This window comes from Centroberyx gerrardi, chromosome 21 (assembly GCF_048128805.1).
Source record: "Centroberyx gerrardi isolate f3 chromosome 21, fCenGer3.hap1.cur.20231027, whole genome shotgun sequence".
Taxonomy (NCBI): Eukaryota; Metazoa; Chordata; class Actinopteri; order Beryciformes; family Berycidae; genus Centroberyx; species Centroberyx gerrardi.
Genome location: NC_136017.1, coordinates 15,357,807 through 15,373,136, shown reverse-complemented (window position 1 = coordinate 15,373,136; position 15,330 = coordinate 15,357,807). Strand labels below are relative to the sequence as shown.

At 40.9% G+C, this 15,330-nt stretch overlaps 2 protein-coding genes across 2 annotated transcripts in view; one reads left to right on the top strand and one right to left on the bottom strand.

The window, feature by feature from the left end:
• The first annotated feature begins 1,648 nt into the window (after nucleotides 1-1,648).
• Nucleotides 1,649-7,603, top strand: rtraf (RNA transcription, translation and transport factor). Its single transcript, XM_071917882.2, has 8 exons — nucleotides 1,649-1,786; nucleotides 2,866-2,990; nucleotides 3,570-3,669; nucleotides 4,486-4,566; nucleotides 4,926-5,014; nucleotides 5,175-5,243; nucleotides 6,429-6,477; nucleotides 6,657-7,603. Exons 1-8 carry the CDS (start codon nucleotides 1,726-1,728, stop codon nucleotides 6,809-6,811), a joined length of 729 nt encoding a protein of 242 aa, XP_071773983.1. The 5' UTR covers nucleotides 1,649-1,725; the 3' UTR covers nucleotides 6,812-7,603.
• A 2,112-nt stretch (nucleotides 7,604-9,715) lies between these two features.
• nid2a (nidogen 2a (osteonidogen)) overlaps nucleotides 9,716-15,330 on the bottom strand; it is a 57,145-nt gene continuing 51,530 nt past the window's right edge. The window contains exons 39-42 of the mRNA XM_078291150.1: nucleotides 13,999-14,156; nucleotides 13,772-13,895; nucleotides 13,562-13,674; nucleotides 9,716-10,001 (exon numbers count right to left, since the gene is read on the bottom strand). Coding sequence (XP_078147276.1) covers nucleotides 9,991-10,001; nucleotides 13,562-13,674; nucleotides 13,772-13,895; nucleotides 13,999-14,156 — 406 coding nt within the window. The 3' untranslated portion in view covers nucleotides 9,716-9,990. The remainder of the gene's footprint in view (nucleotides 10,002-13,561; nucleotides 13,675-13,771; nucleotides 13,896-13,998; nucleotides 14,157-15,330) is intronic.

Sequence of the window (15,330 nt, the reverse complement as noted above, 5' to 3'; positions counted from 1 at the left end):
CGTGTGTGTGGTGTGTGTGCGTGTGTGCTTCTATGTGCACATGCACGTGTGTTCCTGCGTGTCTGAGCGTCCTCAGGGCCTCGCCCATGAAGCTATGCTGAGGCCAGCACTTCCTTTATGCCTGTTGAAAGTCCCAGGGATTGAGGCTGAACAAAAAGCCTCTCCAGGGAGTGAAAAGGCCCTGTGTGCCCACTAATGCCCTCCCAGCCCCCTCAGACCCCTGCTGCACGGGTGTGTGTTCATATGTTCCGATATGAGCATGGACAGTTTGTAAAAATACTGTATACCGGCTGATACCAGTAAAGCACCCAAACACACATCTGACCTTTCAGAATTCTAGCAATGTGCAACCAAAAGCAGAAGAGCCTTTCCACCTCGTGTGATTTGAATAGTGCTATTAGAAGTAATACTAATAAACCTTACTTTAATGGACTTACATGCAAAAGTGAACACAGGCATGCATTTTTTAAACAGTACAGCAATGCTGCAACAAAATTGTAAAACCTCTGTAAATGCAGTGTTTTGTTTATAGGGGCGAACTTTGGATGAGGGTTCAGTCTGTTATAACTGACTTTATGCAGGAGTACTGTGACCAAGACCAACACCAAGACCATCTGTTCCCTACATGGTGAATTTGAGTCCAGCAATTGTCCCACTATCTCAATCACAGCTGTCACTCCTGTCTCTACTGTATATCATTCTATGAAGCAGAAATACCAGTGAAAAAGTGAAAAAAAAAAAAAGAAGTTTAGCCCAGTATTTGATTTACAGTACTATAAGATTGGGTAATGTTTTAATTGAATTTTGCATCTTTAAAAATGTAGTTTACAGTAACTGTTCTGGAGTTAAAGTAACCTGTATTTTGATTTAGAGTGCGATTAAAAAATGGAAAATTAGTCTAATTCCCATCTTTATGTTCCACTATTTATGCCCATAAAATTCCTGATTTGGGATGGGAAGAGGAAGCCCTCTGAAAATGAGATGACGCCCCCTACTGTTGTAAAGTGAGAATGCATGCACATCTATTTGCAATAATCCAACATTCAAATTTAAAAAAATCTCTCACTCCTCTGCCCCTTTCCTCCTCTTCCTCATCAACGCTTGTCTCCTATCAGAGAGCAACTTTGCAGGAAATTGTGGGAAGGGAGGGGAGGAGAAGAAAGGAGAGGAGAGGAAACTGGGATGTTTCTCTGCTTCAGCATCATAGCTGACACACCAGTTTATCATGACCTCATGCTAACAGATGTCCTATGATGCTTTTAAATCCAACAGATAAAATGTCTGCTAAAAGGAACTTTTTAGTCACTGTGTATTAAGACATTAGTTATCAACTTTTGAATAACTGCATCTTAAAAGTTCACCATTAGCCTACCATCAAGGGTTGCTGTATATGTGTCTGCTATAATGAATGCATTGGTTGATAATGTGTGTGTAATTATTGTTTTAGTCTTTGGCTACTTTGAGGGTTAATCTGAAGGGGGTGCGGTCATTTTGTTCAGGGCACCTATAACCTTTTACAGATTTTAACAGAACATATCGCTTTTTGTAGCCAGGGTGTGTTGGGCTTTTATTTTGATAGCTATAACCGGAAGTCCTGGTTATAGTAATGCTGCCTGTCTTGCGCACGCGTATTGCTGTACCCCAGACAGCTAGCAGACGAAACAGCCAGGTTGGCTAACTGTTAGCTAGATAAGTCAGTCTTTGTCGCAGAAAACACACGTTAAAATGTTTCGGAGAAAACTGACAGCTCTAGATTATCACAACCCCAATGGATTTGATTGCAAAGGTAAGAAAACCCTCACCAGGGAGCTTTTGAATGAGGCAGAAGCAGCTAACGAGCCGGGCAACGTCATGCATGCGCGTATCCCAGATGCGTGCTGTCACTGTATAGAGACGACGTCACGCCAAACTCAACTAAAAATGTGTAGTTCAGTGTTTCTTTATATACAGGCAAACGTCCATGCCTGTTAGAATCTAAGTCACAATCTTTTACAAACTATTATGAGCCACTCTTTCATTCGGCATACATCTAATACACCAAGCACTTTGTATTTCAATAAAATTTCAGCTTTGAGAATTAGTTTGCTTCTTGTTCCACAATTTTATTCCACCAAATTACACTGTGGAGGGCGGTAGCGAGCAGTATGAAGACAAATTTCAAAGTTGATATTTTATTAAAAAGAAGTGCTGTTTAGTATATTATATATATGCCGAATTTACCTGAATACGCTAATGACTCATGTAAAGTCTTACGACATGTTCTACCAGGTATATAAAGTTACAGATAAACAATTAATCATTACACATCCAAATTTCTGAATGGCGTTTGTGATCTCTACATAGGAGACAACGGCACGTTTCGTTGCTAGCATACACGACGAATCACAGTAACTTAGCTGCTTTCTTTTCCGGATCTATTCATTACTATTTACTTATTAGCTTGCCATTAGCAATACAGTAAATTAAGATGCTATCCCAGACGTAAATGTATCATTTCATCTAACTTAGCTAACGTTAGCAACCTGTGCAAGTGGTTTTAGCTAACGTTACGATAATGACTACAGCCTCTTAAATGGACACTTACGTTATTACATAGAATTATCTTAGTCCTACTAAAACCTACGAAGGAAGCACAGTATGCCTTGCCTATATAAATATATATAGTTATATATTTTGCAGCTGTTTGACAAATGTGCCTGTTCCTACCTGCTAGTCAGCTTGCCTCTATCTTGTAACTTCAAGTCATTCTGTAGTTGTCTATCTACCAATTTATCATTCTACTGAAGAGGTGATGACATCTATTTATCTGCCTTTCTGTCTATTGATCTACAAATGTGTCTGTATCTGGGTCTCCCGTCTGTTCAGATGAGACAGAGTTCAGGAACTGCATTGTGTGGCTGGAGGACCAGAAGATTCGACACTACAAGATAGAAGACAGAGGCAACCTCAGAAACATACCAAGCTCAGACTGGCCTGCAGCCTACCAGAAGGTGAGACCAGACCAGTACACTTCTGCTATAGCCACCTGAGCTTACCAAACAATTGAAAACGGCCTATAGTACAGCCATTATGGTAGCCCTGTAATCATCTCCTAGTGGGGAAATGTGCTGTATTCCTGTCATATGGCAATAAGTGTGGGAACCAACAACTTGAAGTGTTGACGAATGCCAAGTCGTTTGACGCCATGATTGACGTTTTCTGTAGACTTTGCTTGCCTCTGATCAGCTTTTTCACACTCAACACACAGGCCTTCAGTGATTGTGCATGTGTATTTACGTTTTACAGCGAATAAAACATTCCAACGTCAACTACAAAAGAAAATCCAGCAAGTAGTTGTGTCCCGCCATGGCATTTTAAGAGTTATGTGACGTTCATGTTATTTTGAAATGACTATGTGATTGCCTACAGGTATTTCCTTGTTAATGATGTCAGAGTTCAGAGTTTGAGAAATCAGGGTCCATCGCCAAACCCTGAGTTCCCACATAGTAAAGAGAATTTTAATGTCATTGTCGTGGAAATGTCTGCGCTGTTTCCCAAGTTGTATTTGAGCTTCCGGTTCCTGTGTGCAGTACCTCCAGGATGTGAACTGTCCATTCAGCGTTCAGGAGAAACACGAGGCCGTCGACTGGTTACTGGGACTGGCTGTACGATACGAATACGGAGACAACGGTAAGAGGGGCGCTCATGTCTGCCTGTTGAGATGATTGCCGGGTTTATTTGGGCAAAGTATTGAAAAGCTTTAAAGGATAATTCCAACCACAGTGAATGCTAAGCCCATTTTCCAGAGTGCCCTCTCTCCCTTTTAAGCTATTAAGGGAAATTTCTCTGCCTGCACTCACCTCGCAACCCACACAGTGATTTATTCAAATGTAATAATGGTATGGTTGTACAGTGCAGTGTTATCTTTCAAAGGGGATCATTTTTAATAATTTGTCCCAACAAGGGGTGGGGGGGGTGGGGGGTTCAATTCCTTTCTTATCACCTTCTGCCTTAATTTTTCTGTGTGTACCATTCTGTTTTATACTCCTTTGACAGCATAGTTGTAATACTGAGGCTGACCTGTAGATGGAGACATTGTAAAAGGAATTAAGTTTCTTGGTGTTGCCAACTCACAGTCTCCTTTTCACATTCAACTTATTTAGCAAGTGTGTTTTCTTGTTCAGTGTTTTTCAGAGACGGGGTTGGGGGCTAAAAAATGACACCCAAAATTAGCCTGGAGAACCAAAGTTATGCTTTCTGATGTTTGAAATGACTGTGATAATGCCGACTGGATCAGGAGATTAAAGTCCTGAACTCTCACACACTACAAGATCATCTGTATGACGCCGCAAACTTGCACTGACTTGGTCCCATCGTGATGCCAAATCATGGCCATAATCAGCCTAAAAGTCACATAGTGTGTCCCCAGCCTGAATTACATGTTCTGTTAGAAGCCTAATTTATCTGTTGTTTTATTTCGGCTGTGTTTTGTGCATTTCTCTTCAGTGGACAAGTATAAGAACTGTCAGCCGCTGTCGGCCTCCAACAACAGTGACAAACCAGCTGACCCTCTCATCAACCTCGACAGTAAGTAATAATACTACTACTCTATTCCTCTGTCCTTCTCCTTCTACCCTCTTTCTCCCCCATCTCTTCTTCTGTCTGTCACTAAATCTGTCTGACTCTCATCTCATTGGTTTCTCATCTCATTGATCAACATTTAGCGATGAGAACATAGACACCAAAACCATCTGTGTGTCCCAGCCAGTACTATACTGTCACTCAATATAGTGTGTGCTAAAGTGTTAGCATGGAGCCTACATCACTGAATAATCCCTGATTTAGACAGTTATCCTTTGTCTCCTTTGTATTTCTCTTTGCTTTTTCAACTGTATATCTCTTTGTTTCAAATATGAGCTCAGTGTGTGTGTGTGTGTGTTTTCCAGGTAATTCACCAGATTTCAAGGCAGGAGTGATGGCTCTGTCCAACATCCTCAAGATACAGCGACACGATGACTACCTAGTTATGCTCAAGGTGAGTGTGTATGTGTTAATTTCTGTTTACTTAAATTGATGTATTTTACTATTAAGCCTATGTATTTTATGGCTCGGGCATTTAATACTTTATAACCTCTTTTAGAAATAAGTGTTGTATAAATACATTTGATTGTTGTCATTTTCCCTGCACCTGCCAGGCCATTCGTATTCTGATCCAGGAGAGACTTTCTCCAGAGGCCATCGCTAAAGCTAGCCAGACTAAAGAGGTAAACTGAACACACACACACACACACACATTTTTATGAAGAATGAAATTGTAATGTTTTTTTTGTCAGCATTGTCAGAATATGGTGCTGTCTGCCGGTTCCCATGGCGACAGGTGGTGTTTACAGTGACATTAGCCCCTTTCACACATGACACATTGTCATCTCCCATCTCCCATCCCGCCGGAGTCTCTGTAGTTTAAAAACACGGCGGGTTAATCTCTCCATCCGCCCGACTCCCAGGATCTCTCTTATTTCACCGTCTGTCCAATTCCATATTTTCCTCAAAAAAAGTAAAGCTCCAGCCTGTTGTCTGGTGGTTTGTATTCCCCTCCTACAGTCCTAACGTTCTGCTGGTTCGGTCCGTGTATTTTTTTTGGTCATTCTATTTTCTTTATAGAAACAGAAATTTTAAAAAATGAAAAACATATTTTGCCAGAAAAATCAGACTCGTTAATAATAATAACCTGTTGATTGATCACGCACGATAGGTCTAATTATGTATACCGTATGCGCGATATTCTAATATCCACGTGTTGGAGCTTTCTCAGCTCGCAGGAAGGTGAAATTATTCCAGACAGGACGATGGATTAGTTAGATTGGATTAGATTAAAATGGTCTTTGAACATATTTTCTATCAGAAATAACGTTTATTACTGAGTTGAGCAGCGCCTCCCGCTCCTCTCTCTCTCTCTCTCAGCGGCTTCTCTCTCAGGTCCAAAACGGGCTTTTCCGTTATTGTTTTCTTTATTTATTATTTTTATTGTCTGTTTTACAAAGAAGAAAAGGAAAATCAAGTCCTTTTATAAATGTTGATTCTGCCATTTCTGACCAGGAAAATGAAAAATACCTTCTATTTCCGTTTTTCAGTTGTGGATTTTTAAATGAAAATCAAATCACCATTCGTTTTTCATTTTTTTCATTTCTGTTTGTGAAAAGAAAATAGAATGACCGAAAATACACGGACTGTGCTTGTGCCGTCAAAGTTCTGGCATCGTTCACACATACAGTCAATACGGAACATTACTAGTAACGCTACAACGTCCTAAAATAAAGTAAACTTAAACTAGCACACGTTTCAAAGCCAACTTATGTTCTTCATCTGCTTCACCCAGGATGATAGTGGTGTCTCAGTCATATATATATATATATATATATATATATATAGCTTCCTCTCCTCCTCTGCAGGGTCTTCCAGTAGCTTTGGACAAGCACATGTTAGGTTTCGACACTGGAGGTGAGTGCAGCTTTTTGATGATATACATTTTAATGATCGTGATATAAAACCTGCAGGATGGGCTTTAAAGAGGCAAGTTGAAGACCCTAAAATCTGTCAAATACATAGTTGTCTATGGGGTTTTATGCTGTTTCTGAACTGCCATCTTTCCTCTCTCTCACTCCTCCTCTTCTCCTCAGACGCGACTCTGAACGAAGCGGCCCAGATCTTGCGCCTGCTGCACATCGAGGAGCTGCGGGAGCTCCAGACCAGGATCAACGAGGCCATCGTCGCCGTTCAGGCCATCATCGCCGACCCCAAGACGGATCACAGGCTGGGCAAGGTCGGCAGATGAGAGCAGGAAAGAAAGAAGAGAGGAGAAGGGACCGCGCCGCCGGGGAGTTTTCGTTTGATTTTGACGAGAAAAGCCGTTCTCTTTTTGGTTGGGACAGAAAAAGCGTCTTGTTTTTTTTTCCTTTGTTGCATGAGATCAGATTGTGTTTAAATTGGGGAATTTGTGACAAATCAGAGCAAACACCATTGACCACACAGCCTAGTCATCAGATGATGTCATACAACAGAGTCAAATGTTTAACACAGCAGATACATAAGGAGTAATATAAGCATTGTCAAGTCATTTTGGCCAATTTGTCAGGTGCTGTCCTTTATATTTGTAAGGTTATCGCTTATTGTGTGTACTCCAATAAGCAACTCCAGACTGCTGTCATTATGTTTCCCTCAATAGAAACCACAGAGAAGCTTCTGTAGTTATTGAGCGATTTCTTTTTTTTTTTTTTTAAGCTTGGACATTTGGAAGATGGAAACTGACTTCTATTTGTATCTTTTGATTTGAGAAGAAAGAAAACCTTTTTTATTTTTTGCAGACCGAGCGAGAGATCAGATGTGAGCGGTTTAAGCTGGAGCTTTATGGAGAAATACATGAACACAACTGAACACTAAGTACTCCTGTGCTTCTTGTGATGTTCGGATGTTTGCTTGGCTGCATTTACACAGGAAAGGGAAATCTGATCTTGAGCTCCTTGTCGCATATGATCTTCAAATGGCTTTTGATAAAGGATAGAAATAAAGGCTTGTACAGGAGACCCAAAGCGGTTGTTGGTTGGTTATTATAAATACTAACATAACCGTTTTGTATGTACTTTCCTATGTGTTTGAAACATGTTTGAAGTTGTATTCTCAGTCAGCTCTAACAAATGTTTACTCTCACCTTTCTCCCTGCAGTGTTCTGTATCCCACTAATTCAAACCTCTGTCTTATGGGAGACACCTAGTGGACATATCTAACACAGCATCCCAAAGCAGTTCAAGTAAATTACAGGCAACATGCCCCAGTAATGACAAGGAACAGATGTCATCAGTGGGGTTTGAACCCATGACTTTGCCAGTATCCAGTATGCACCTTTGCCCTACATGTGCAAAATAAACACTCGTCTTAAAGGAAAAATCCACTCTCAGATATTCTCAGACTGTTATACAGGCTATCATCAATCTCTGATGTTCAATGCATTCCAGGAGATGTGTTGTAATGTACCTTTTTGTTGTATCCACTTTCCCTCAGCCTGCCTGGTCTACTTTTACTTCAGTTTGTGATTTCCCAGAATGCCTTTCCCTAGCCCCCAGAGAAGGGCTGAACTTCTTGTATTCAGTTGTGGGTTTTACATATAGGCAAAGACACAGATAGCAGTAGCGATAGTATAGTAAGAGCAAGAGTTTCTAGTGGAGAAAAAGCGAGCACCCCTTACTCAAAACACAGCAGGTGGCTGCATTGCATTCTGGTCTATTGAGGCTACTGAAATTGGTCCCTCTCCTCTTCTACGATGGATTTCTCCCTGTATGATTGTTGAACGTTGGAGTCTAGGAAGAAGCCCTTGCTCTTTGATTCTGAGGGATTGACACCAAAACCGATGATTTAGATAATTTTGAAACATTTTCTGCTGTCAAACTCCATTGTAGCTGTGGTAGAAATATCGACGTGACATCACGTCATCTACGTTTGGCCAGTTATCCACAGGAATAAGAAAAATACACTACCAGAATGCAAGGTACATTGCCAGTAGCTGTTTTTTTTTTTTTTTTTAACAGCGATGGATTTTGTCTTTAACTCCAGCTTTACCAGCATCACCTCAGGATTCAAACCAAGGACCTTCTGAATCTTAACCAAGTTGCTCAGCAAAATCCTATATGCAGTGTCCAACTGAACGTTAGTATTTAAGTACTGGGCAGTTCCAGGTGTGAATGGTTGAAACTGTATTACAGTAAAGTATTATGTTGCTGGATATTGGATACTCAACATACAAATTAACAATGCTGCTGTAGCATAATGGGAGCAAAAATCAACAAGAAATTTCTATTTAGCATCTTAAAGGAGCATCATCGTTTGGACCCATAGAGGAGAGACACATCAACACAAAGAACCTGTCAAGTCCTGAATCACATTTTATTGTTATAAATATCACATCTTATAAAAAGATACAAAAAGATTTTAAAAAGTAGTAGTAATAAAAAGTATTTGGCAAAAAGAATTTAGTGTCATTTCATCACATTCAGATTAGTAGTGCAGAGAAATACGGCAGTACTGTAATGGCTGTGATGGGACCTCTTCATCTGGCACACAGGGCTGCATGGGGAACAGGTTACACCTAATCAGACTGCAGAAATCTGATTACAAAAACTGATGCTGTAATCTGACACAGGTACTGAACTTCATCTGTGGATTTTGTAAAGTATGTGTAATCCAACCAATTATGTTAATGATACATATTTAATCAGGGTAATCTAATCAGTATCATTTAGAAAGTAGCTTCCTCAGTGCTGATGGTACAGAGCTTGAAACTACCATTAGCCAAGTCCTGGTCTGTGGCTGGTAAATCTGTCAGTTCTACTGCTGCTCTTGGGCGGGTAGGTAGCTAACCTGTGTTCCATCAGTCGTTTCTATCTAAAAAAAAACCAGCTAACTTATTAAACAGACTGGTGAAATACTGAATTGGATAGCCGCTGTGGCCGGTGGACCAAAAAGATACTTGTTGCCCAGTTGCACATCGGGAATTTGGCTCGAACAGTTCAACGTTTTAAAGCTCTTCATTGCTCTTTGGCTTTAAAGAACAGAAAAACTGAACTCACATACAGTTTAAATGTGTTAAAGCTGATTTCGTTTCATTTCATTTAATTGGTAGAAAAAAAAAAATAAAAAAACTCGTACAAAAATACAGTAGAAACAAAAACTAAAAAATTGAGGTATAAAACAAATTTACAAAACATGTATTTGGGGGTTATAGGTTTAAGGCGAGATAAGGGGGTGGGGGTCGGGGTGGCTGGGTGGGTCTGAGTGTTTTGAGGGTTTGTAAATTTGCTCCGACGGTGGTTCCGGCAACGGGAAGCCATCTTGCTCCCTGAGTGTCCTTTCTTCTGAGGCGCACCCTAGGGAGGGCACTGGGTAGGGGGTGGTTTTTGCCCTGTTTTCAGGAGCCGCCCCAAAACAATAGCACCAAAGGACCCTGCGGCTGCCCGTCCGTCGTTAGTGGCTCCCTGCAACACAACGGAAAACCAATCACAACCTTAGAATCACCGCATAATCCAGACTGAACAAATCCTGAACACCCTCCAGATGTTGTCATTTGTATTTTCACGCATCTTGAATCTGAACGCGACCCGTTCAAAACCTTGAGGGAAAGAGAACTTGCTGAAAAAATGGGTTCTGAGACGACGGCTCTAACTGAGTGCAGATACATTCGGAAATTAGACGTTCAAAAGTTTGTGGTCGTTTTCCAAATCAACTTTTAACGTCTGAGAAACAGAAAACTCGACCACAAGAAAGACCACATTTCAAAATAAGAGCGATACATGGACCAAACATTCACATTCCAACATACAGGCTTGTACATTAGAGCGTTATGGCCTTGTATATTATGATTTGCATGTTTGGTCCGTATGTCAGTCTTATTTAGAAATTTGATCTGTGCATCGTAGAGGCACTTTGACATGGAGATTTCTCTTTCTGAGACGTACTAAAATGACAACAAAACTATGAGCGTCTGTAATGAACATAAATTATTTTTGTCTATATTGAAGGTTGAAGGCATCATATCAGAACCCGTCTTCAGCCAGCCGCTTCTTGCCACATGGTATGTGGTCAAGATTCCCTCCGAGGTTTTGAATGGGTCGCGTTCGGATTCAAGTAAATACGATGAATTGCAAGGACATCTTGAGGCCATTTAGTGAGGTTTACACAGAAACAGATGTATTTTTTTGTCTCTTTATGGTAAAAATCGAATCTCTATCTAAAGAGGCAAAAGATGTCATTTTTAACATTTTGGCGCACGCATATAATCTCCTCACGGCTGTCGAAATAAATAGGAAACAGTCGAAAGCTGTTTTTTGTTTTGTGGTGGAAATGAAGCAAGGTCTGATTTTCCTTGGGTGACAGAATGAAAGGTTCAGCCTAATGACAGAACAAACAGACCCTACATCCTGAACAAAGCCCTACACTTAACTTGTGGTGACTAAGAATTGTCATTGTAAAGTGTGTGTGAGTGTGTGTGTGAGCATCTCTTGGGCGATGACAGCTTTTAAGCCCTTTAAAACCAGCACCCAAACCCTTAACAAGTGTGTTTTAGAGCTGTCATCATGGTCAGAATTACACCGCACATTGACATCTTTGAAGCAAGCGGGTGTTATTTAGTCTGAGGCTTTAGAGAGCGTTGGAGAACACACAGACACCACATTTACAGCAACACACACCGGTCACACAGTTGTCATTTTGACGCATTGTGGCGGACAGAGCTACCCACACACACACACACACACACACACACGAACATGCTGCGTTGCATGACTTCCAGACTCTCCAAACTCTTTCATCATGACGTTCGGAACAGATTTTACACTCAAATTCATTGCACTCTAGGTGTGTGCGTGTGTGTGTTTCTGTGTGTGTGTATGTGTGTGTGTGTGTAGTTCTGACAATGACAACTTCCAAGGTGCTAGTTTAGGGATTATCCTGTGTTTAGTGGGCTACTTTGTACTTTTAAAGACATTTAAAACATACTTTGGAAAGACTTAAGGCCATCTGCACAGGCATCAACACATCAAACATGACACACACACACACACACACACAAAATACAGGTAGAGGGTCGTGGACACCTGTGTAATCATTGTTCTTTGGTCTCATGTACACACACACACACACACACACACACACACACACACACACACACACACAGGTTACAAGTAGAGGGTCGTAGACAGCTGTGTAATCATTGTCCTTTCGTCTATCTCACAGGTGTAGGCGAACACACACACACACACGCAGGGGTGTAGGTGTAGAGTAGAGGGTCTCGGCCAGCTGTGTGATGACTGTTCTTTAGATGCAAGGTGATGAAACACGGCTGGTCTTTCTCCAGACAACAAAGGCTGCATTTACACCGGCCCGAAAAATCTGCTTTTTAACCTGCGGTGGTGCAGAGTGAAACTTCTCATGGCCATCGGAACGCAGAGAAACCACATGGGATCTGACTGCTCTATGTCATCCATGCAGGCCTATGATAAGTCCAATAATATGTTAATTAGGTTCTACTGTATCGGCAAACTCTACACAGTTGATATCCTAATCTGATTTATTTATCCGATACTCAGATTTACATTAAACACACTAGTGGTGGCATTAATTCATGCTTACTGTAAAAATATCTGTCTTTTAGCCATTAGTCGTTTAGTCTAGTATTGACTTTTAAAAATCGTATTTTTCTTAAAATAAGTGAAAAAAATCTGCCAATGGGGTGAGATAATCTTACTTGTTTCCAGTGCAAATCAACTTGTTTTGAGAATTTTCTTGAGTTACGTGACATTTTAATACGAGAGATCTGCCTTATTTCAAAGATATTGTCACTTTGTTTCCAGGAAAATTCTCAAAACAGGTGAAACTGCATTGGAAACAAGTAAGATTATCTCACTGCACTGGCAGATTTTTTCACTTCACTAATATCAAGATGAAACTTGATTCAAGAAAAGCTGATTTGTATTGGAAACAAGTGAAATTACCTCACCCACTAGCAGATTTTTTCACTTATTTTAAGGAAAACCAGATTTTAAGGCTCAATACTAGACTAAATCAATTTTTTTTTATATCGTTTTATTAGAAAAAAGTAAACAATTCATGTGACTTACATCATTCTGAATCACCGTACAACAGGGTATACTGTGATTTAATATCAGAAAGATTCACTGGTACTTAAGAAGTAACTGAATTATTTCCAGTGGGTGGATAAAGTGAGTTTAGGTGGGTTTATGCTGCATTCACGTCATATGGGAGAAATCATGGGAGCGACATGGTGGTTAAAAGCAACGACTCAGAAGCGTTCAGGTGTTCAAAGTCATTTGATTCAAGACACCATGATTGAAGTTTTCTGCAGACTTTGCTTGCTCCTTATTAGCTTTTACACACAAAAAATCAGATTAAAATTGTTAATTTTGATTACAGATATTTCCTTGTTGGTGATGTCAGAATCAGGATCCCTCTCCAAATCCTGATTTCCAAAGTCATATTTATGACTTTAAAGCTGATGTGAATAGTACTTTCTAGTGGGACGCTTGTATTTCCCGTCTTTCCCATAGGACTTGAACGCAACGTCCCTGTGTAGGGTTAACTATGTGTTTTCTGTCCCGGTGTAAATGCAGCCTTGCAGGGTTAAGGTGACATCTGGTGGGAGTTGACTGATGTGATGACATCACTCCACACAAACCAATGAGCTCACTGCCTGTGACACCTTGAAGTCGGTGTGTGAGAGAGCGTGAGAGTGTGTGTGTGTGTGTAAGGATGACTTGAAAGCGAGGGCTTGGTTGCTATTACAGAGAGCCAAAATGACACGTCTGAAGAAAGTGTGTGTGTGTGTGTGAGAGAGAGAGAGAGAGAGAGAGAGAGAGAGAGAGAGACACTAAGGAACAGTAATTAGACAGCACTTGTACTCCAGTGCTCTACTTGTATTCCACTGCTACATTTGTGTGTGTATGTATGTATGTGTGTCTTCCATTCTCATATTTAGACAATAAAAAGAGTGTTTCCGTCTGTTGCCGTGACAGTATCTCACCTGATAGACAGTGGGTGGTTGCTATGGCGATGCCGTACAGGTGAGAGCGCTGGTCAGGCAGGTATTCGTCGGTGAACTGACTGCTGTCTTTGCTCACTGCGATCACCCCATCCCTACAAGACAGAAGACAACAAGACGGATTGAGGATGGACGGCCAAGACAGCAGCGCTACATAGAAAAGATGACAGATAGGTAAACAAAGACGCGTACCTTCTCCAGTCAGTGTAGTAGAAGTGGTTCCTGTAGTAGACCATGCTGAACGGGTAGTTGAGGTTGGGGTGGATCACTCTTCGACCCGAACCGTCGGGGAATATACACTCTAAACGCTTTGTACCTGACATACAGAGAGAGACAGAGGGAGACAGAGGTTGAGGGAAGTTGTTAGTAGTAGTAGTAGTAGTAGCAGTAGTAGTAATAGTATTACTAGTAGTGTTTACCTGCATCAGCCCAGCAGACTTGTCCAGAAGTAGAGTCGTACGTCAGAGCGTTGGGCAAACCAATCCCGTCAGACACCACCACCCTGCGGTTGTGACCGTCCACTGAGGAACTCTCTATCTTAGGAGCCTCTCGGTTCCAGTCTGTCCAATACAGAGTGCTGCAGAGAGAGAAAGACAGGGTAGAAAAGACGGGGAGGGAGAGAGAGGGAGAGAGAAGGGGATGAGGGAAAAGGAGAGAGAGATACTTTATTATGGCAACAGTATCAAGATGCCATAAGTTGCAGCCAGTCCTGTAGTGGTAAATAAAAAGGAGGGTAAACTATGACTTCCAGATGGTGATCATCATAAGGCAAACAACCACCAATAGAAACAAAAATAAATTAGAATTCCAGAAAAGCATTGACTTTTTCCCTCAAAAGGCCCTATCTTCATATAACGTACATCAAACCACTTACAATGAATCACTCCATTCCGCAAATAAAAAGGTGGGTGCATTGAGTTTACATCCCTGGTTTTAGCTGCAATGTGGCAAAAACAACATCAAATACATAAAGAAGTTTGTAAATGACACGCCTATTTTAACAGCAAAGTATCTGACTCTCCTCCAAGACACAGCAGGTATAAATCAGTTGCAAGAACCCATAAAGTAAACTTGTAAACACGATCCATAGATTGTTGCTATGTGAAATATAATGAAATATATGGGCTTTCTTAATTTCTGAATATAATAAAGATAATCTGATACTTTATTGCTCGCTGTAGGAAATGTCTTTTCTCTTTTTATGAAAACGTAGCAGCTGTGGAAAGATTATATGGGCTCTAGATGTTCTTAAGAAATCAGTATATTAAAAGGGTGTGTCATGAATAAGTAAATGGATGGTATATGGATGTGTTCATTATTGGCTCTGTGCTGTGGTATTTTACTTTATTGAGGTTTTGGATTTTATCCCTGACAGACAGAAATGTGGCTTTGTATACTTTTGTTTGTTGAAAATTCCAGTAAAACTTATTTAAAGTTTTTTCCCCAAGAATCTCAGTGACTTGTTTTGGTGCTGAGCACTGGGATCTGGCTAATATAAGGAGACAAGAGGAAAATCACACATACACACACACACACACACACACACATACATAGATACATATACATACAAGAGCACTGATCTCGGGGGGGAGCGGCTGTCTGATGCTGATGAGGTCACGACCACCTGTCCTGTGCTGATGAGGTCACGGTCAGGTTACTCAGAGCAACGTGTGACCTTTGACCTCCACTCCCCCAGGTGTTCCTCTCTCTTAACATCACACAGTGTCTCACAGCCCAGTACCGCCTCTAAT

What these genes read in the sequence shown, in the direction of transcription:
- rtraf (XM_071917882.2), top strand. Translation starts at nt 1,726, where the DNA reads ATGTTTCGGAGAAAACTGACAGCTCTAGATTATCACAACCCCAATGGA. An exon ending in ATACGAATACGGAGACAACG is followed by an intron (nt 3,670 to 4,485) that starts GTAAGAGGGGCG and finishes ATTTCTCTTCAG; the next exon opens with TGGACAAGTATAAGAACTGT. An exon ending in ACTACCTAGTTATGCTCAAG is followed by an intron (nt 5,015 to 5,174) that starts GTGAGTGTGTAT and finishes TGCACCTGCCAG; the next exon opens with GCCATTCGTATTCTGATCCA.